This window comes from Muntiacus reevesi, chromosome 8, assembly GCF_963930625.1.
Source record: "Muntiacus reevesi chromosome 8, mMunRee1.1, whole genome shotgun sequence".
Lineage (NCBI taxonomy): Eukaryota > Metazoa > Chordata > Mammalia > Artiodactyla > Cervidae > Muntiacus > Muntiacus reevesi.
The window spans coordinates 13,387,759-13,411,257 of record NC_089256.1 but is presented as its reverse complement, the minus strand read 5'-3'; the positions used below and the strand labels follow the sequence as shown (position 1 = coordinate 13,411,257).

Here is a 23,499-nt window from a genome sequence, read left to right as displayed (position 1 = left end):
ACTGCAGCACGCCAGGTTTCTCTGTCCTTCACCATCTCTCGGAGCTTGCTCAAACTCATGTCCATTGAGTTAGTGATGCCTAACAGTAGAGACTTTCTAAATAAAGGAAAAATATTCACAGATACTAAGAAACTGTAAGAATGTGATAGATTGTTCACTACGCTCAGCCACATTGGAAAGTATGTGAATTATGTTAAAGGGCGGCAAGATGGGAGGCAGAGGGACCAGTTAGGTGCCTGGTGTAGGCCCACAAAGAGGGATGGTTATGATCTGAACTTTTGATGACTAAAGCTGCAGTAATTGAAGCAGAGAGGAGCAAACAGATTTGAGAAACAAATTGAAAGAAAAGTCAGCAGAATTCAGAGATTTGTTTCACAAGAGAGATGAGGAAGAAGGAGGAGTTAAGAATTTTTTGGTTTAGGCTTCTCTGGTGGCTCAGAAGTAAAGAATCTGCCTGCCAATGCAGGAGACATGAGTTCAATCCCTGATTCAGGAAGATCCCGCATGCTGCAGAGCAACTAAGCCCATGCCCAGGAGTCACCAGCATTGCACCTACGTGCCACAGCTACTGAAACCCACACGCCCAAGAGCCCGTGCTCAGCAGGAAGAGAAGTCACCGCAATGAGCAGCCCGTGCACCACAGCTAGAGAGTAGCCCCTGCACTCCACAACTAGAGAAAAGCCCACGCAGTCATGATGACCCAGAAGAGTCAAAAAGAGTTCATTTCTTTTTAACAAAAAGAAATTTTTTCAAAAAGAAGAAAAGAATTCCTGGCTTATGTAACTGAACGGATAATGGGATCTTGGCGGAAAAAGGATGAACATGGGAGGAAGAGGAGTCTTGAGACTAAGGGGAAGGAGGAGGGAGTACCCTAAATTCTAGATATATTACTGACTTCTAATTTAATTCCATTGTGGTCAGAGAGGATAATGTGTGTGACTTAAATTCTTTTAAATGCTTTCAACTTTATTTTATAGCACAAAATCTGGTCTATCTTGGTTAAGTATTCCATATGTATCTAGAAAGTATGTGAATTATTTTACTGGATGGAGTGTCCTACAAATGTCAGTTAGGTGAAGCTGCTTGATGGTGTTATCCAAGTCTTCTACATTCTTACTAATTTTCTGTCTACTTATTCTATTACTAGGAGAAGGGTTTGAAATAAACAAGTATGATTGTGAATTTGTCTACTTCAATGTTTGCTTCATGTATTTCAAAGCCCTATTATATGAAATAAACATTAGAATTGTTAGGTCGGTCCTCTTGATGAATTGATCCCGTTATCCTTGTGAACTGATCTTCTTTACTTCTTGTAATATTCTTTGCTCTGAAATCTTTTCTTTTGATTAATTTCCTTATGTTTGCATAGTAAATCTTTTTCCACCCTTTTAGTGTTAACCTATTTGTGCCTGTGGATTTAAAATGCATTCTTTATAAGCAGCATGCTGTTGTGCCTTCTCTTTAATCCAGTCTCTACCTTTTAACTGGAGGTGTTCAATCTGTTTATATTTAGTATGATTATTGATACGGTCTGGTTAAACTCTATCATCTTGTTGTTTTCTACCTTTCCAATTGATTCTTTGTTACTTTCTCCTGTATGTGCTTTTGGGTTAATTAAAATTTTTTATGTTTACATTTTAAGTCATTTGTGGCTTTTTTAGCTTTTACTATCTTGTTATTTTAGTAGTTGTTTTAGGGTTTATATGAATTTTTAAGTTATCAAAATTTAAATTCAAGTGAAATTTTATTTCTTTTAAGTATCAATACAGTATAAGAAACTTATAGCAGCATACTTTGAGTCCCTCTCTTAGCATTTTTGCTGTTTATAAACTTCAAAATTGGGCTGCCAGGTCTAACAAATAAAAATGAAGGGCACCAAGTAAAATCTAAAGTTCAGATAAATACCAAATAACTTCATTAAATATGTTTCATGCAATATTTAGGAACACATACTTAATAAGGTAACAATTATTTGAAATTCAAAGTTAATTGGGCATCTCATATTTTATCTGGCAATCATAGCCATAATACAATATATTTTTGTTTAAGTAATAAAGCACCTTTTAAAGTGATTTTAATAATTATTTTAAGATTTTATATATTTATACTTACAGTTACTATTTTTCACTCTTCCTTCATTTCCATAGATCCGTAATTTCTTTCAGTGCCATTTTTCCTTATGTATGGAAGACTTCCTTTAGCATTTATTGCAGTACAGGTCTGCTATGATGAATTTTTTTACCTTTTGTACATCTGAAAAAGTCTTTCTTTTGTCTTCATTTCTGAGAAATTTTTAGATGAGAATAGAATTCTATTTTTTCTAATTTGTTGAAGCTTCTTTTTTTGAGAATAGAATTCTAGACTGATAGGTTTTGTCAGTATTTTAAGGATGTTATTTCACTATGTTCTTGCTTGCATTGTTCCTAACAAGAGATCTGCTGTCATCCTTTCTTTGTTCCTCTATATGTAACATATCTCTCCTCTCAGTACTTTTAAGATTTTTCTCTTTATTACAGATTTTGAGCAATCTGATAGTTTTCATTTATCACTTTTACTTTTTAATTTGAAGTGTAATTGCTTTATAATGTTGTGTTAATGAGCAATCTGATTTTGATGTGCCTTCATATAGCTTTCTTTATTTTTTTGTGTGTTTTGGGTGTTGAAAGTCTTAGATCTGTGAGTATATAGTTTCCATCAATGTTGAATATTTTAGGCCATTATTTATCCAAATACTTTTTGGCTCCAACTCTCTCTTTTGGAGATTTCATTTACATATGTTAGGCCACTTGAAATTGTTCCAAAACTCACTGATTACATTTTCAAAATCTTTATTTCCCCTATGTATGTTTCATTTTGGAAATTTCTATTGGTGTGACTTCAAGTTCACTAATCTTTTCTTTGGCAATGTCCACTTTGCCACTAACCTATCCAATATATTTTTATTCAAACATTGTCATCTTCTTTAGAAGTACATTTTGGGTCTTTTTATTTATCTCATTTCTCTGCTTAGCTTTTTGAACATTTAGAATACAATTACAGTAACTGTTTTAATGTCTTTATCTATTACCTGTTTATGGGAAACATAGAGATAGAGGAACACATTAAACAATACCTCAGGGTATAATCAGTAAAGTGCAGAATGTAGGAAAGTCCAGGACCGACTATTAATTTCTTTAACATATAAAGTGCACAGAAAGAAAAATGTTTTAAGCGTTTTCACCAAATACAATGTGATGGGAATTCCCTGGCAGTGCAGTGGTTAGGACTCCACACTTTCACTGCCAAAAATACAGGTTCAATCCCTCATCAGGGAACTAAGATATCCTCCAAGCTGCATGGCACAGTCAAAATAAAAAGTTATTGTTATTCAGCCACTCAGTTGTGTCAGACTCTTTGCGACCCCATGGACTATAGCATGCCAGGCTTCCCTGTCCTTCACTAACTCCCAGAGTTTGCTCAAACTCATGTCCATTGAATCCATGATGCCATCCAACCATCTCATCCTCTCATCCCTTCTCCTCCTCCCCTCAATCTTTCCCAGCACCAGGGTCTTTTTCAATGAGTCTACTCTTTACATCAGGTGGCCAAAGTATTGGAGCTTCAGCATCAGTCCTTCCAATGAATATTCAGGGTTGATTTCCTTTAGGATTGACCAGTTTGATCTCCTTGCAGTCCAAGGGACTCTCAAGAGTCTTCTCCAGCACCACAGTTCAAAAGCATCAGTTCTTTGGTGCTTAACATCAGTTCTTTGGTGACAATATACAGCTTTGACATATTCTTTTCCCGGTTTTGAACCAGTGAGTTGTTCCATGTCCAGTTCTAAGTACTGCTTCTTGATTTGTATAGAGGTTTCTCAGGAAGCAGGTAAGGTGGTCCAGTTAGGTAGTCCAACTCTTACATCCATACATGACTACTGGAAAAACCATAGCTTTGAATTTACGGACCTTTGCCAGAAAATGTCTCTGCTTTTCAATACACTGTCTAGGTTTGTCATAGCTATGACAAGGAGCAGGCATCTTTTAATTTCATGGCTATAGTCACCATCTGCAGTAATTTTGGAGCCCAAAAAAATATAAAGTCTGTCACTGTTCCCATTTCCCCCCATCTATTTGCCATAAAGTGATGGGACCGGATGCTGTGATCTTTGATTTTGAATGCTGAGTTTTAAGCCAGCTTTTTCACTCTCCCCTTTCGCCTTCATCAAGAGGCTCTTTAACTCTTATTTGTTTTCTGCCATTAGGGTGGTATTATCTGCATATCCGAGGTTATTAATATTTCTCCCAGCAATCTTGATTCCATCTTGTGCTTCATCCACCCTGGCATTTCACAATGATGTACTCTGCATAGAAGTTAAATAAGCAAGGTGACAACATACAGCCTTGACATACTCCTTTCCCAATTTTGAACTAGTGAGTTATTCTGTGTCTGGTTTTAACTGTTGCTTCTTGATTTGCACACAGGTTTCTCAGAAGGCAGGTGAGGTGATCTGGTATTCCCATCTCTAAGAATTTTCTACAGTTTGCTGTGATCCACACAGTAACAGGCTTTAGCATAGTCAATGAAACAGAAGTAGATATTTTTTTTGGAATTCTCTTGCTTTTTCTATGATCCAACAGAGGTTGGAAATTTGATCTCTGGTTCTTCAGTCTTTTCTAAATCCAGCTTGTACACCTGGAAGTTCTCAGTTCATGTACTGTTGAAGCCTAGCTTGAAGGACTTTGAGCTAGCATGTGAAATGAGCACAACTGTGTGATAGTTTGAGCATTCAATGGCATTGCCTTTCTTTGGGATTGGAATGAAACTGACCTTTTCCTATCCTGTGGCCACTGCTGAATTTTCCAAATTTGCTGACATATTGAGTGCAGCACTCTAACAGCATCATCTTTTAGGATTTGGAATAGCTCAGCTGGAATTCCATCACCTCCACTAGCTTTATTCATGGTAATGCTTCCTATATAAAGTTAAAAAATAAAAAAGAATCATTAAAAAATACAGTGTGAGGGCTTTATCTGAATCCTGACTTGAAGATATAAACTATATAAACACTTGTGAGAAAATTGGGGAAATTTGAATACTGACTAGATGTTAGTGAAAGTGTTATTCACTCAGTTGTATCCCGACTTTTTGCAACCCCATGGACTGTAGCCCACCAGGCTCCTCTGTCCATGGAATTCTCCAGGCAAAAATACTGGAATGGATAGCCATTCCCTTCTCTAGGAGATCTTCCTGACCCAAGGATGAAACCGGGTCTCCTGAATTGCAGGGAAATTCTTTATTACCTGAGCCAAAAAAATAATTAATTTTTAAAGATAAATGATTTTGTTGTTTTTAAAAACAGAACCTATATTTTAGAGATATATAGTAAAATATTGATGATTGAAATAATATTCTACTGTGATGTGCTTCAGAATAATCCAGGGAGGGAAAGAGATGGTGAGGATACAGAAGGAACACATGGGTCATGGGATGGTAACTGTTAAAGCTGAGTAATGAGAGCACAGTAGTTCATCACATTATTCTCTCTGCTTTTGCAGTGTCGTTGTGTTGTGTTCAGTTGCTCAGTCAGGTCCGACTCTGCGTCCTATGGACTGTAGCCCTCCAGGCTCCTTGTCCATGAAACTTCCCAAACAGGAACATTGGAGTGAATTTCCATTTCCTCTTCCAGGGGAACTTCCCAACCCAGGGATTGAACCCAAGTCTCCTAAATCTCCTGCATTACTGGTGAATTCTTTACTGCTGAGCCACTGAGGAAGCCCCACTTTTGCAAAAGTTGATTTTCTTTTCCATAATTAAAAAAAAATAATCAGGTATTCTCTTCTCTGAAAAGACTTATACTCTCTCCCTACACCTAATAGAATTAATTGTGCTCAAGACTGTTCCCCTACCATCCAAACAAATTAAACACTTGTTTATTTTCAACTTGTTCTCCCTAATTTGGCTATAAATCCCTTTAGAGCAAAGATTATGTCTACACATTTTCTATTCTTCGTATTCATATCACCAACCATAGAGTTTGGATGCTCAATAAATGGTGGTGAATTGGCAGCTCTCTACCCTAACTCGCCAAGGTGCTTAAGACGGATATGCTGACTCTGTCGTGCTGAATCAAATTTCAAGTTAGATCTTGCGTGCTTTATAAATTCAAATCATACTGCATATAGCAAAGGAGCCCAAAAAGTCCTAATGTAAAAACTCAGATAATGAAACTGTCAAAACAAACCTGGAATCCAGCAGGGATTGGCAGAGTCAGCAGTACTGAAATTGTTGTACAGTTCATTGTGTACTTCCCTTCCTCACAAGTATGCATTACACTGTGACCTTTGCAAAGTCCTTCTGTCCTGCCCTGCCTTTCTCACAGGACTGCTCTAAATCTCAAGTAAGATAGGCTAATCCACCTAAAAGAGCTTTTTTTTTTTTAAACTGGAAAACAGCATAAAGTTTAAAGCTCCAAGGCATGAAGGCATCTTGGAGCACATCATTTTAACTATTGGAAGATGTGACCCTGGATGAAATTATTCAGTAGGCAAAGCATGTTTGGTGTGATTATACATTTGACCCTTGAACAACAAAGGTTCGGATATTGCAGATCCACTTATATGCAGATACTTCTCAATAAATACGGTACTTGTATTTTCATGTTTCAGAGCTTTAAATGCAGGGGAAAATCTGTGCTTGATTAGAGATTACAATATGTGGAGTCAAAAGAACCAAGATTTGAGTCCTGATTCTATCCAAACTTTTTCAGCCCTCGAGCGAGTCATTTATCAATTCTTTGTTTTTGAGTCAGAGATAGCATGACAGAGGATTTTCCACTGCAAGGGAGGTGGGTGGGTGATAGACGCCCCATACCCACCCAGCCTTGTTCAGGGGTCAACTGTATATATTAATATATACCTATCTTTTTTCCTTTCTTGAACTATAAATACACACACAGCATCTATTATACCCTTGGTTTTGTGCTAGGTGCTAGTGACACAGTGAGGACAGCTAGGTGTCCAGGACCTACCCTTGCAGGCCACCTAATCCTTGGCTATTTTTAAGTCTTCACATACCCACATACTTCCCACCCTTAGGTGCTCCTTATTCATGCTGTTCACTCTCCTGATTGACTTATTAAGTTATTTACATGTTTGTGTACTTATTGATTTATCTTTTTAATAAAGAATTTCACTTTTTCAAGTTTTCTGTATGTGCTCTTAGCACAGGACTGTGGGCAAGTGGCCTGTGAATTCCTGTGTCATTTACAAGGAAGGTAATTTTGGGAGGATCTTCCCTAGCTGACTCCTCCCAACTATCAATGAGATTTATGTTTTAAGTCAGACCATTTAACATGGTGCTAAATCTCAGGAGTTGTTATAAAGGCGTATGTCTCTGGATAATTCATAAGTTGTACATTGGTTTTATACGACTTTCTGTATTTGTGTTATATTTAACAATAACTGTTAATAATAAATATCTCTTTCAAAATTCCCACAACTTATTCACTATTTCATAACGACACACGGCGAAGATGCCGTATCAGAGTGACCAGGAGTGTCTGGTCAGCGGTGAGGGCTACCTGTCTGCCACCTCTAGCCTCAAATGGTACTATCCAGTCGGCTACAAGAGAGCAAAACTACTAATGACAATAACAACAACAACGATAAGGTTATAATACCAGTCACTGTAATAATATATCCTAGAGTGAAATTCGCATCCCGCCAAATCGTAGTAAGCATTACGAATCGCGTTCCCGCATGGCCGCCAGACGCGGGACTGCAGGCACTGCGGCCGCCGCGCTCTCCTAGCGCCCCTGACCGCCCCCTGTCACTCTCCGGCCGGCAGGGTGGGCGGGGCCCACTGGGAGGGGCGGAGCCTGGCAGGCGGGGCGGGGCGCCGAGCCCACAGCAGAGGGTGGGGCCGAGGGGTAGGTGGGGGTGGACTGGCGGCTGGGCGGGGCGCGCTCGGGCCTCAGCTCCTCACGCGCCGCACTCGCAGTCTTATATTCCGCACCGCCGGGAGGCCTGGCGGCTAGCGCTGTCCGTGATCCGAGGCAGGAGCAGGAGGAGGAACCGCGGGCGCTGAGGTAGGCGTGTGGCCGCCCGCCGCGCGGCCCGGCGCTCTCGCGCCCCGGGTCCGGCCCGCGGGTTGTGGCGAGGCCGGGGGGCGGTGCGCGGAGGCCCGGGCGGGCGGGGCCGGGGCCTGGGGGCGGGGACCGGACTGGTCTGAGGGGCCAGCGGGGCTGGCCTGGCCGCGGAAGTCGGGGTTCGAGGCGGTACGGGCGCCGCCTCATGCCCAGCTTGGTCCCGGGCCTTGTCAGCCCGGGAGGTGTGAAAACGGCCTGCCCCGGGGCGCCCACGGACGGGAGGGCGGGGGACGGCCTGGTCCCTCCCACTTTCGGGGCTCCAGGGCCAGTTAGTCCGTACAGCCCTCGGGAACTTGTTAATGGGAAAGCTTGGCAGAGAAACAAATGCCAGCGTTTTGGAAGAACTGAGAGTCACGTCGTTAGGCGCTGAGGCTTTATTTTCCTTCCCCGCCCCCTGCCCAACCTCGGCCCGACTTGGCCAAAGAAGGATGTGTCACCAGCTCGGGGCCTCGGGCGGGATCCCGGGCCCGGCTGGGAGCGGGAGTACCTGAAACAAAGGTAAACAGGGCCCAGGCAGACCCCGTGGCTGCCATTGGGCCGCCCCGTTGGGTCTTACTCCGCGCCGACCCCGGCCGCCGCCTCGGAGGGGCTTTCTCCTGGGGGACCTCTCGATGGAAACCAGCTGGCCGACGTTGGAGTTGATGTTGCATTTGCACTCTGCTATGCTCACATCATTCCCAATCCTCTGACTCTGGTAAAGCTTAAGGAAACTGTATCCAGTTTTAGTGGTCAGCAAATGTAAGGGAGAATAAATTGCTGTCTGTAAATTATAAGGTATTTTCTTATTAGGAAATGATCTGGAAACACGAAATAAAAGTTTTTTTACATGTAAGCAAGAAAAAGAGTGATTTGTATGCCTTCCAAAATCTGAGGAAGTGTTCCTCCTCAAATCATTTATGTACAAAACTTCGCCCAAACCTTCCGTGCCAGGCGTTTTTCTTTGTTCTTGGTCAGTCTCAAGCCTCAGTTTCTGGAGAGAACACCCACTCCGAGACCCTGAGAATGGCCATACTGGAGCAGAATGTGTGCTTCCAGCTCAGTAGGCAGCAGGCTTGTGTTACAGTAAAACACTGTTTTCTTTCTTTCTTTCTATTTTAAATTATCTGAACTTAATTTCTTCCAGGAGTATCTATAACTTTTAGTGAAAGCCTTTTAAGAAATCTACAGATTACTCCTAATTTATATGTACAGTTTATTTACATTTATTGCATCCTATCCTCTCTGGCACAAGAACTTAATAGCATGAGATGCTTGTGGAAAAACTTGGATCTTGGGAGCTCAGAAACTGAGGACAGAGGGAAGAAAGTTAAAAAAAATTTAAAAATGGAGAAACCCTTTTTTTAAAAAAAAATTGGAGAAATCTTTACCAGAACCAACCTGGCTATTGAGTTCAAAAATAGCTTTATTACAAGTAACCTGAACATTAAGGAGTTAAAGATTTTTTTGTATTTGTAAGTATTTGCATATTTTAAAATGCAGCTGACATTTTGAAGAGTGAAAGGCCTATCTGACTTTATCTTAGTCTGAATTAATTTGGCCTTAATATTTTTAGCTGAAATCACTACCCTAAGAGAATGAAAGTTTTGTTTCAACAAGAAGGGAATAAAGATGAGTAATATCAGGGTATGGGGTACTTGGTGGGGAGGTACCTGTTTAAACCATAACTTTGCCTTTAAACACCTCACATTACCTTTGGCAGACAATTTACTGTGATATGGTCCCTGCCACCCTTCAACAGGCAATTTAAAGCTTTACTTCCTCTCTGAAGCTTTTCTTGACATCCTAACCCCACCCCACCACCCCCTGCAAAAAAACACCACCACCTGGAATAGAACTGATCACCATTTTGGTTATGACCTTCCTCTAAATTAGAGATGTGGTTGACATTTTGGACCAGATAATTCTTTTTGTGGAGGCTGTCCTGTGCATTATAGGTTGTTTAGCAGCATTCCTGACCTCTAGTTAATAGTTACCAGGAGTCCCCCTCCACACACACACACAGTTGTGACAGTCAAACAGTCACACAACCCACACAGTTGTAACACTCAAAAATGTTTCCAGACACTTCCAGATGTCCCCTGGGAGGGTCAAAATCACCCCCACTTGAGAATCACTGTTCTAAGTGGACTGCTGTCTTAACACTAATGACAGACGCATTGTGATCATTTGCTTCTGTGTCAGTTTACTCTGCTAGGTTTGAAGGTAAGAGCAGTCATTCATTTGTTCAGCAAACATGTGAGAGAGGGCCTACTTTGCCAGGCAGACATTATTTTAGGTCTGGGAATACAGCAGTGAAAGCCATGGATGTTGTCTCTGCACTCTTGGACCATGTAGTCTAAAGAGAGTGACAGAAATGTATAATTATACAATTCCCCATTACAACTGTGATAGGTTCAGGAAGAAGTATAGGTACTGTGAGTACCTAAAAAAGGGATACTGACCTAGTTTGGAAACTGGGGAAAATTTCCTTGGGAAATAACCTTTAAGGTGAGGTAAACTCAAGAAAAAATAAAAGTTACAAGGCGAAACTTAGGGGGACAGTCTGCAGAATGTCTGCAGCAGGTCCTACTCCCTCCCCCAGCTGCCAGTTTTCCCATAACCTTCCAAAGGGGTCATCATGGTTAGTAGTTTTATGTATCATTCTAGACATTTTCTAGAATTGTTGTTCTAGAAATGTCATTAACATTCAAGCAAATGCATATTCTTTCTGTTGTTTACACAAACAGCATACTGGTATACACTGTTTCTTGTTTTGTTCTCTTAATGATGTCCTAGAAATCTTTCCATTCTAGTACATAGTGTTCTTATTCTTTTCAATGACTATCTAGTATTCCATTGTATAGATACACCACAAATTATTTAACCATTCCCCTATTGAGGGACATTTAAATTGTTTCCAGTAATTTACTATAAGAAATAGTATTATGCATATGCTAGTTCATATGTGTGAATATATTTGTAGGATAAATTCCTACAAGTAGAATTGTTGGAGGTACAGTGGATGGTAACTTCCTTGCAGTTAAGGTGTGCAAACTTAACCCAATACATGAAGTTGTTTCTAGTTAGATGAAAGAAAGTGTTCTAAACAGCAGGTATACTTACTGTTTGTTTTGCATGTATACATATATTCTGTTCATTACTGCATAAAGTCATACATACAAAAAACAGGCTTTACTTAGTAGGCCATTTATAGAGTTTTCAAGAGTATTTGAAACTGTATTTGATTTTTGTCTTAGAAACTCACTTTCAAATTTAATTCCAGTTTAAGATGTGTCATGAAAGGCAAGGGAAGAGAGTATTTTTTAAAAAAAGGAGTCCTCAAGTAAAGATGTAGACCGAAAATGATATATTGAATTTAGCAAGATGGAGTCTTTGACCTCAGTAACAACTGCTTTAGATTGAAAAAAAAGCAGAAACCAGATTGAAGTGAATACAAAGTAAGGAAATGGAAATTGTGAATGTTGGAAAAATCTTTTGAGAAGTTTGCCCAATAGAGGAGTGATAAGGGAGAGGGAAGTGTCTTATATGTCTCTGTGGGAGGCGCTTAGCCTGTCTTGTTACCCGAATGCTTCTGACTTTTCAGGGAGGTATCTCAGAGGTGCCTGATTACCCCTCTACCCCATTTCAAGGAGTCTTGTTTGCATTTGTTTTGGAGACTTTGTGCTTTTCCCTGAAGAGGTTATTTTGTCAGGACTCTTGAGACTCAGATGTTGGTGATTATGCCCTTAGTCTGTTTCTTATCTGGAAGGCCATTGATCCTAAAGGCCAGCAGCACTCCAGTGACCCTGACATCATCCTTTCAGTGAACTGATGAACAAAGACCAGATTGTCAGCATGTTGAAAGTGTAATACTTGGCTTGGTCAGGGATTATGCATCTAGGTGTCATTCCTAGTAGTCTTTGCAGCTATTTTTTTTTCCTAATTAACTTGATCTTGCAGTTTGGTTTTCCAGTTGCATGCATGTAACATTTCTGATACTTTGAAATCTTCATCATTGATGGTGATTAAAAGGTATGGATATAAGTTGGAGGACTAGGCCCTCATTGAGCTCGAATAAGAGAATACCAAACAAACTTTGGTTTCCAGAAGGCTGTTTGAATGCTGTTGCCTGAAGACTTTAGGTTAGAGTGACTCTCTGGAGTGGGTTGTCATGCAGATGTTCACCACCAATCTGTCTTTTATCCATTTCTGCCTCATTGGCAATAGTAATCTGACACAGGAAGGTTTAAAGGTCAGTTTTACACATCATATTTCTAAGAGTTGTGATCTACCAGCAGGATAGAAATCACAGGGGTTGGAAAATGCCAAGGATTGTTAGTGAAAAATTATATTTATTAGTTGAAGGCATAAACACCATTGACTGTACTCTTTTTGCAAACAATATCATCTCATAAGGGATTGTCCTTCACAGCTGTCATTGGTTCATCAGTTATATGAATAATAGTTAACTTCTAAATGAAGGATGACTTTGTGATATGAATAGCAGACCTTGTTTTAAGAAGGTTTACATTGTGAGTCTATGATAAAATATTTTGCTTAGAAACTTTTATGTGCTTAGTCAATTGTAGGAATTCTGTTACCACAAATATAGTTAGGTACTATGCCTGTTGATTCCCCAGGTGGCGCAAGTGGTAAAGACTCTGCCTGCCAGTACAGGAGACACAAAAAACATGGGTTCAATCCCTGGGTTGGGAAGATCCCGTGGAGAAAAAAATGGCAACTCACTCCAGTATTTCTTGCCTGGAAAATTCCATGGACAGAGGAGCCTGGTAGGCTACAGTCCATGGGGTCGCAAAGAGTCAGACACAACTGAGCATGTACACACACACACACACACACACACACACACACACACACACACACATACACACAATGCGCGCACGCACACACACACACACTATGCCTGATGGTGCTAGATGGAGGGAAAAGTTCGCTGCCAAAGTTGTCCAGAGCACCTTTGGTTTGTAAAGGAGGCAGTGGCAGCATGGTAAGAGAATTGAGTCAGTTCTTGGGTGCATGGCCTTAATCTCTCAAGTGTGAGCTGTGTGATTTATTGTTTTTATTGAGTTAAAATTCATGTAACATAAAATTAACCATTTTAATCATTTTAAAGAGTACAACTCAGTGAATCTCAATACATTTACAGTGTTGAACAACCATTATCTAATTCCAGAATATTTTTATCATCCCAGAGGGAAACCCTGTACCCATTAAGCAGTCACTCCCCATTCCTTTCTCCCCCTATTTCCTGGTGACCACCAGTTTGCTTTCTTTCTCTGTGAAGTTGTTTATTCTGAATGTTTCATATAAATGGAATCACAAAATATGTGACTTCCTGTGTCTGGCTTCTTTCATTTAGCATGAAGTTTTATAAGGTTCATTCATGTTGTAGCATGTGTTCCTTTCTTTGAATAATATCCATTCCTTTCTTTGAATAATAATTCCATTGAATGGATATACCACATTTTATTTATCCATTTATCAGTTGATGGGCATTTCCGTTGTTTATACCTTCCGGCTGCTGTAAATAGTGCTACCAAGAACATTTGTTTGCAAGTTTTTATTTGAATATCTGTTTCAGTGCTTTTGTGTATATACCTGGAGTGGAATTGCTGGACCATATGGTAATTCTATATTTATCTATTTGAGTAACCACCATACTGTTTTCCACAGCAACTGCACCATTTTACATTTCCACTATCAGTGTTTGAAAGTTCTAGTTTCTCCATGTCCTCGTCAACACTTGTTATTTTCTGGGTTTGTTTTGGTTTTCATTATAGCCATCCTAGTGGGTGTGAAGTGATCTCTCACTACGATTTGATTTGCATTACCTTAATGCTGTGCATCTTTTAAGGTGTTTTTTGGCCATTTTATTGCAGAGATGTCTATATTCAAGTTCTTAGCCTGTTTTTTAATTGGGTTGTCTGTCCTTTTGTTGTTGTGTAGTTGAGTTCTTTATATATTCTGGTTACCAGACCCTTGTCAGATATATGATCCTTCAGCAACTACCAAGAGTCTTCCATTCTATTAATAGTGCCTAGTGTGAGTCATGACGTAACTAGAGGAGGACTAGGACTCAGCCAGTCACAGGACCCCAGGTGCAAAAGATATTTGGATAGGTTGTACCCATCCAGAATTGAAAGTATTTTTTTCTTGTTGAGCATATACTTGTCAAATTCTGTTATTGTTCCTCTCAAATTTAAGGATAGCTGTTCTAGGTATGTGAGTCATAGTTTTCAATATGAAGGAGTTTTCAGGCATTGAAGGAGAATGAAAGCAGTATTTTTATTGGACCAAGAATTTCACATTTCATTGTACCAACTTTGAACTTCTGAAACTAAGACTATTTCCTGAATCAGTGGTTAGTGATTTCATTCACTTTAGTCAATAAATATTTATTGAGTTATCACTATGTGCCTGGCACTTTACCAAATACTAGAGATATAGTGCCTTGTGATACAAACCCAAACTCTCTCTTGACCCTCCTCTTGATCCTTCTCCACATCTGCTCCTCTCTGTTGTCTCACTTACCGAGAGACAGTAAGTTCCTTTCCACCAGTCTCTCTTGAGCCCTCTCTCTTGAGTCAGGACTTTACCTTCAACAGTGCTGACTCCAGTGAGTAAGTTTTCAGTCTTTTTCTTGCTTGACCTTTCAACAGCATTTTGTATAGTTGTTTATTCCTTTCTTTGAAATAGTTTCATCACTTAGTTTCCAAAATACTACAGTCTCTGGATTTCTTCCTGCCCTACTGGTGATTCTTTCTCAGTCTTTTTGCTCATTCCTCATCATCTTCCTGACCTCTGAGAATTGGAGTGCTGCTTATTCCTGAAACTTCCGATCTTCCTTATCAACCCTATTTCCTTGTCATTTTACCCAGTCTCGTGACCTAAATACATACCAACTACTACCACCAAAGACTACCAGTTTTTTCCTCCAAGTTACACCTCTCCTCTGAACCTCACATTCTGTTATCTAAGTGCCTACTTGACTTCTCCATTTGGCTGTCTGACAGGTATCTCAAAACTGAACTCCTAATCTTCCCTTATAAAACCCACTCTTCCCACAGCCTGTCCTATCTCAGTAAATAGCAGCTCCATTCTTCCAGTAGCCCAGGCCAAAAATATTGGCATCATCTCTGACTCTCTTCTCTTTCACCCCACATTCAGTCTATCAGCAAACTCTTTTGACTCTGACAAGAGAATGCATCTAGAATTGGTCATATCCCAATATCTCTACTGCTTCTACCTTGTCCAGACCACCATTGTATCTTATCTGGATTATTGCCATAGCCTCTTCCCCTCCTTCAACCCTTGCTCTCCTGGTAGCTAGAGGGACCCCATTAAAAATAAGTTCTCAGACCTGGCTTCCATGTGGCCTGAGGTGAGGGCTTTCTGCTTCATGACCCTTATGCTGTCTGAGGTCGACTGAATGTTAACATATTAATAAAGGCTAAAGTTTTTTGCATACTTACTACTTGCCAGGCACTGTTCCAGGTGCTTTCCTGGATGAAAGTATGAGACCTGTGCAACAACCCTACCAAGTAGATTCTTTACTGCTGAGCCACCTACTGAAAGACTGAACAACACAGGCAGGAGATCAAAGCCTGAGCCTTTGGAGTGGACGCACTGACTCCAGGACCCTAGATTACGATAGAACTAACCCTATGGAGTATCAAACAGTGATAACTCATACAAGGGAAACCACTTGACTATAAGACCCGGCATCACCTAACTACCAGTTGTCACTGGTGCAGATCGCCTCATCTAAACAACAAACCAAATCATCAGCAGACAGGATTAGCACCTCACTCAGCCTTGCCCATCAGAGGAAAAACAAACAAACAAACAAAAACTCAACACAAATATCATCCTATATAAAGCTTACACAAACCACTGGACCAACCTTGAAAAGTGAAAGTGAAGTCGCTCAGTCATGTCCAACTCTTTGCGACCCCATAGACACCAGGTTTCTACATCCATGGGATTTTCTAAGCAAGAATGCTGGAATGGGTTGCCATTTCCTTCTCCAGGGAATCTTCCCGACACAGGGATTGAACCCAGGTCTCCCGCATTGTAGATAAACACTTTACTGTCTGAGACACCAGGGCATTAAGTCCTTAGGAGAGCAGAAACCAAAAGGAAGAAAGGCTTCAACCTTGAAGCCTGGGAAAAGGAGACCTCAAACCCAATAAGTTAAAAAAAATAATGAAAAGACAGAAAAATATTACAGAAATGAAGGAACAAACCAGAAACATAGAAGTCCAAATAAATGAAGAAGAAATAGGCAAGCCACCTGAAAAAGAATTCAGAATAATGATGGTAAAGGTTATCAAAAACCTTGAAAACAAAATGGAGAAAATGCAAGAATCAATTAACAAAGACCTAGAAGAATTAAAGAATAAACATAAAGAGACAAGCAACACAATTACTGAAATTAAAAATATTCTAGAAGGAATCAATAGCAAAATATCTGAAGCAGAAGAACAAATCAGTGAGTTGGAAGATAAAATGGTAGAAATAACTTCTGAAGAGGAGAATAAATTAAAAGGAATGAAAAGAAATGAGGATAGTCACAGAGACCTCTGGGACAATATCAAATGTACCCACATTTGAATTATAGAGGTCCCAGAAAAAGAAGAGAAAAAGAAAGGGTATGAGAAAATTTTTGAAAAGATTATAGTTGAAAATTTCCCCAACATGGCAAAGGAGTCAGTCAAGTCCAAGAGGCACAAAGAGGCCCATACAGGGTAAACCCAAGGAGAAACACGCCAAGACACATACTAATCAAAGTAATAAAGACTAAACACAAAGAAAGAATATTAAAAGCAGCAAGAAAGAAGCAATGAGTAACATACGTACTTAACGTACACTTAACAGCTGATCTTTCAGCAGAAACTCTGCAGGCCAGAAGGGAATGGCAGGATATATTTAAAGTACTGAAGGGGAAAAAACCTACAACCAGGATTACTGTACCCAGCAAGGATCTCATTCAAAATTGATGGAGAAATCAAGAGCTTTTCAGACAAGCAAAAGTTAAGAGAATTCAGTACCACCAAGCCAGCTTTATAGCAAATGTTAAAGGGGTGTATATAGTCAAGAAATACAAGAGAAGAGAAAAGATCTACAAAATCAACCCCAAACAATTATAAAATGGCAATGGGAATATATATATCAATAATTAATCTAAATGTAAATGAATTAAATGCTCCAACCAAAAGACACAGACTGACTGAATGGATACAAAAACAAGACCCATCTATATATGCTGTCTACAAGAAACCCACATCAGACCTAAAGACAAATATAGACTGAAAGTGAGAGGATGGAAAAATATATTCCATGCAAATGGGAAGCAAAAGAAAGCTGAAGTAGCAATCCTTATATCAGACAAAATAGATCATAAAATAAAGAATATTACAAGAGTTAAGGACACTACATAATGATCAAGAATCCAAGAGGAAGACATAACAACTATAAATATCTATGCATCCAACACAGGAGCACCTCAATACATAAGACAAACATTAATGGACATAAAAGGAGAAATGAACAGTAACACAATAATAATAGGAGACTTTAACACCCCACTCACGCCAGTGGACAGATCATCAAAACAAATTTAATAAGGAGACACATCTTAAATGATACATTAGATGAGGTGGGTCTCATTGATATCTTTAAGACATTCCATCCAAATGCAGAATACACCTTCTTCTCAAGTGCACATGGAACATTCTCCAGGATAGACCACATCTTCAGTCACAAATCAAACCTCAGAAAATTTAAGAAAATTTAAATTGTATCAAGCATATTCTCTGACCACAACGCTATGAGACTAGGTATTAATTACAAGAAAAAACTGTAAGAAACAAAAACACATGGAGATTAAACAACACATTTCTAAATAACCAGCAGTTTACTGAAGAAATAAAAAACTTTCTAGAAACAAATAATGAAAACATGACAGCTCAAAACCTATGGGATGCAGCAAAAGCAGTTCTAAGAGGTAAGTTTACAGCCATGCAGTCCTACCTCAATAAACAACCTAACTTTGCACCTAAAACAACTGGATAAAGAAGAACAAAAAAAATCCAAAATTAGTAGAAGGAAAGAAATCATAAAGATCCGAGCAGAAATAAATGAAAAAGAAATGAAAGAAACAATAGTAAAGATTAGTAAAACTAAAAGCTGGTTCTTTGAAAAGATAAACAAAATTGACAAGCCCTTTGCTAGACTCATCAAGAAAAAAGGAGAGAGATTCAAATTAACAAAATTAGAAATTAAAAAGGAGAGGTTACAACAGATAATACAGAAATACAAAAGATTATCAGAGACTATTATGAACAGCTATATGGATAAAATAAATGGATAACCTGGAAGAAATGGACAGATTCTTAGAAAAGTTCAATCTTCCAAGACTGAACCAGGAAGAAATAGAAATTATGAACAACCCAGTTACAAGCACTAAAATTGAAGCTGTGATCAAAAATCTCCCAGAAAAACAAAAGCCCAGGACCAGATGGCTTCACAGGAGAATTTTGTCAAACATTTAGAGAAGAGCTAATGCCTATCCTTCTAAAACTCTTTCAAAAAATTTCAGAGGAAGGAACACTATCAAACTCATTCTTTGAGACCACCATCACCCTGATACCAGAACCAGACAAAGACAACACAAAAAGAGAAGACTACAGGCCAATATCACTGATGAACATAGATGCAAAAATCCTCAACAAAATTTTAGCAAACAGAATTCAGCAATACATCAAACAACTCATACACCATGATCAAGTTGAGTTTATTCCAGGAATGCAAGGATTCTTCAATGTATGCAAATCAATCAATGTGATACACCATATTAACAATTGATGATAACAATTGAAAGATAAAAACCATATGATCATCTCAATAGATTCAGAAAAAGCCTTTGACAAAATTTAGCACCCATTTATGATTAAAACTCTTCAAAAAATGGGCATAGAAGAAACCTACCTCAACATAATAAAAGCCATATATGATAAGCCTACAGCAAACATTATTCTCAATAGTGAAAAACTGAAAGCATTCCCCCTAAGATCAGGAAGAAGACAAGGGTGTCCACTTTCACTATTATTCAACATAATTCTGGAAGTCCTATCTACAGCAATCAGAGAAGATAAAGAATTAAAAGGAATCCAGATCAGAAAAGAAGTAGTAAAGTGCTCACTGTTTGCACATGACATGATACTGTACATAGAAAACCCTAAATATCGTATCAGAAAATTACTAGACCTAAACAGTGAATTTAGCAAAGTTGCAGGATACAAAATCAATACACAGAAATCACTTGCATTTCATACTAACAATGAAAAATCAGGAAGAGAAATTAAGGAAACAATCCCATTCACTGTTACAACAAAAAGAATTAAATATCTAGGAATATACTTACCTAAGAAGACAGAAGAACTGTACACAAAAAATTATAAGACACTGATGAAAGAAATCAAAGATGACATAAACAGATGGAGAGATATTCCATGTTCCTGGGTAGGAAGAATCAATATAATGAAAATGACTATACTACCAAACACAATCTATAGATTTGATGCAATCCCTGTCACATTACCAATGGCATTTTTCACAGAACTAGAACAAAAAATTTCACAATTCATGTGGGAACACAAAAGCCCCCGAATAGCCAAAACAGTCTTGAGAAAAAAGAATGATCAACCTTCCTGACTTCAGATTATACTACAAAGCTACAGTCATCAAGAGTATGGTATTGGCACAAAAACAAAAATACAGACCAATGGAAAAATATAGAAAGCCCAGAAATAAACCCATGCACCTATGGGTACCTTATTTTTTTAGAAAGAAGGCAAGAATATACGATGGGGCAAAGACAGCCTCTTTAATAAATGGTGCTGGGACAACTGGACAGCTATGTATAAAAGAATGAAATTAGAACACTTCCTAACACCATACACAAAGATAAACTCAAGATAGATTAAAGACCTAAATGTAAGACCAGAAACTGTAAAACTCTTAGAGGAAAACATAGGCAGAACACAAGATGACATAAATCAAAACAAGATTCTCTGATTAAACTTTAAAGCTTTTGCACAGCAAAGGAAAGTATAAGCAAGGTGAAAAGACAACCCTCAGAATGGGAGAAAATAATAGCAAATGAAACAACTGACAAAGGATGAATTTCCAAAATATACAAGCAGCTCATACAACTCAATGCCAGAAAAACAAACAACCCAATCAAAAAGTGGGAAAAAGACCTAAAGAAACATTTCTCCAAAGAAGACATACAGATGGCTAACAAGTACATGAAAAGATGTTCAACATCACTCATTGTTAGAGAAATGCAAATCAAAACTACAATGAGATAATACCTCATACCAGTCAGAATGGCCATCATCAAAAAGTCTGCAAACAATAAATTCTGGAGAGGGTGTGGAGAAAAGGGAATGCTCTTGCACTGTTGGTGGGAATGTATATTGATACAGCCACTATGGAAGATGGTATGGAGATTCCTTTAAAAAACTAGGAAGCAAACCACTGTATGACCCAGCAATCCCTCTCCTAGGCATATACCCTGAGGAAATCAAAATTGAAAAAGACACATGTATCCCATTGTTCGTTGCAGCAGTATTTACAATAGCTAGAACCTGGAAGCAACCCAAATTATTATCAACAGATGAATGGATAAAGAAGTTGTGGTACATATATACGGTGGAATATTACTCAGCCATAAAAAGGAACACATTTGAGTCAGTTCTAATGAGGTGGATGAACCTAGAACCTTTTATACAGAGTGAAGTGAGTCAGAAAGAGAAAGATAAATACTGTATTCTAACACCTATATACAGACTCTAGAGAAATGGTCAGAGAAGGAAATGGCACCCCACTCCAGTACTCTTGCCTGGAAAATCCCATGGACAGAGGAGCCTGATAGTCTGCAGTCCATGGGATCGCTAAGAGTTGGACACAACTGAGTGACTTCACTTTCACTTTTCACTTTCATGCATTGTAGAAGGAAATGGCAACCCACTCCAGTGTTCTTGCCTGGAGAATCCTAGGGACGGAGGAGCCTGGTGGGCTGCCATCTATGGGGTCACACAGAGTCAGACATGACTGAAGCGACTTAGCAGCAGCAGAGAAATGGTACTGAAGAGTTTATGTACAGCAGCAGTGGAGAAACAGATATAGGGAATAGACTTACGGACATGGGAAGAGGGGAGGAGAGGATGAAATGTATGGAAAGAGTAACATGGAAACTTACATTACCATATGTAAAATAGATAGCCAATGGGAATTTGCTGTATGGTTCAGGAAATTCAAACAGGGGCTCTGTATCAATCTAGAGGGATGGGATGGGCAGAAGATGGGAGGGAGGTTCATAAGGGAGGGGCTATATCTTTACGTATGGCTGATTCATGTTGAGGTTTAACAGAAAACAACAGAGTTCTTTAAAGCAATTATCCTTCAATAAAAAACAATTTTTTTAAAGTAAGTTCTCTGATCAGAGGTTTTACACTTACCTACAAGGCCCTGCATAATCTAAACCCCCTTTTACTTCTCTGATCTCATCTCCTACTACTCTCCCCTGTGCTTACTTTGTCCCAGTCACCAACGTACCTTGTACTTCCTTCAACAAAGCAGGTACATCCCTCCCTCAGGACGTTTGCTTTCCCATAATGTCTACAAAGCTCCTTCTCTCAGGTCTTTGCTTAAGTTCATTTTCCCCAGCATTCACTTCCCTTTCAAATTCTTCTTCCCAGAGCCCTCGGTAGTCTGAGTGTTCCTCCCAACTCCCAAGATCAAGCACTGAGGCTATTTCTCTCCCTTCTGTTTGTTGATCCATCTTTAAGCTTTCTTTTGAACCAAGTCCCCCAATTTTGTTTTGTTTTTTTAAGCAGTTTGAAAACTGCTTGTCTGTGAGTTTAGAAATAAAAAGCAGAGATTAGAATCTGTGAATGGGTTTGTCATTGTGAACTTAGAAATCATAGCAAAGGCACTGAGCCCTTCCATTTTGTGATCACAGACATATTCCCTATTTCACAGCCTTAAGGATGGAGCCCTTTATTTTCTTGGGCTCCAAAATCACTGCAGATGGTCACTGCAGCCATGAAATTAAAAGACGCTTGCTTGCTCCTTGGAAGAAAAGCTATGACAAACCTAAACAGCATATTAAAAAGCAGAGACATTACTTTGCCAACAGAAGTCTGCCTAGTCAAAGCTATGGTTTTTCCAGTAGTCATGTATGAATGAGACAGTTGGACCATAAAGAAGGCTAAACACTGAAGAATTGATGCTTTTGAACCGTGGTGTTGGAGAAGACTCTTGAGAGTCCTTTAGACTGCAAGGGGATCAAACCAGTCAGTCCTGAAGGAAATCGACCCTGAATATTCATTGAAAGGACTGACGGTGAAGCACCAATACTTTGGCCACTTGATGTGAAGAACTGCCTCGTTAGAAGACCCTGATGGTAAGAAAGATTGAAGGCAGGAGAAGCGGACAACAGAAGATGAGACGGTTGGATTGCATCACCGACTTGATAGACATGGGTTTGAGCAGGCTCCGGGAAACAGTGAAGGACAGGGAAGCCTGGTGTGCTACAGTCCATGGGGTTGCAAAGAGTCAGACACAACTGAGGGATGGAGCCCTAGCATATTCCTGCTGTGAGGACTGATGTAATACTGGTTACAACGTTTCTACCATTGCCAAGCCCCCACTCAAGCATTGTGGCTCATATATCAGCATTTCATCTTCTCTCAGCATGGTATGTCTTAGCAGTCTTGGCATTCTGGCGTTCTAGTTGGGACCTCTTTCCTATGACAGGCCCTGCTCATGAGTGGGATTTCATTCAGTGTTGGCAGCATTATTGGAATCCACACATAAAAGCAGTTACATGCATACATGCTAAGTCACTTCAGTCGTGTCTGAGTCTTTGCGACCCAGTGGACTGTGGTCTGCCAGGCTCCTCTGTCCATGGAATTCTCCAGGCAAGAATACTGGAGTGGGTTGCCATTCCTGTCTCCAGGATATCTTCAGAACGCAAAGATCAAACCTAGCTCTCCCTCATTGCAGGCAGATTCTTTACCTTCTGAGCCACTAGGGAAGCCCCTAGATGAGCTAATTTCCTGGATGACCAATAAGTAGATAAATAAATAATGTAATTTCAGATAGTGGTAATAGTGCTATGAAGAAAATTAAGTAGGGCTATTCCCCTAATGATGAACCCTTGGATTGTTTCCAGTTTTTCCTCTCTTAAGCATTACTGCAGTGAACATCCTTGTACTTATGCAAATGTATGAGTGTTTATATTGTATAGATTCTGAAAGATGGAATTACCAGGTCATATAACCATATAATCAAAATGTTAACAG

General features: G+C 39.4%; 2 protein-coding genes across 6 annotated transcripts in view; one reads left to right on the top strand and one right to left on the bottom strand.

The window, feature by feature from the left end:
* Window positions 1-7,783: 7,783 nt before the first annotated feature.
* On the bottom strand, window positions 7,784-8,775 carry LOC136173586 (basic proline-rich protein-like). Its single transcript, XM_065943279.1, has 2 exons — window positions 8,529-8,775; window positions 7,784-8,433 (listed from the first exon to the last, which is right to left on the bottom strand). The coding sequence occupies exons 1-2, from the start codon at window positions 8,773-8,775 to the stop codon at window positions 7,784-7,786; spliced, it is 897 nt and encodes a 298-aa protein (XP_065799351.1).
* PPP2R3A (protein phosphatase 2 regulatory subunit B''alpha) overlaps window positions 7,941-23,499 on the top strand; it is a 216,327-nt gene continuing 200,768 nt past the window's right edge. For 2 of the 5 annotated variants that reach the window (XM_065943234.1, XM_065943229.1), the window contains exon 1: window positions 7,941-8,065. The gene's annotated coding sequence lies outside the window, so the exon portion shown is untranslated. Of the gene's footprint in view, window positions 8,066-8,195; window positions 8,820-23,499 lie in introns of those variants that run through there. The other 3 variants (XM_065943232.1, XM_065943231.1, XM_065943230.1) reach the window with 3 other exon arrangements.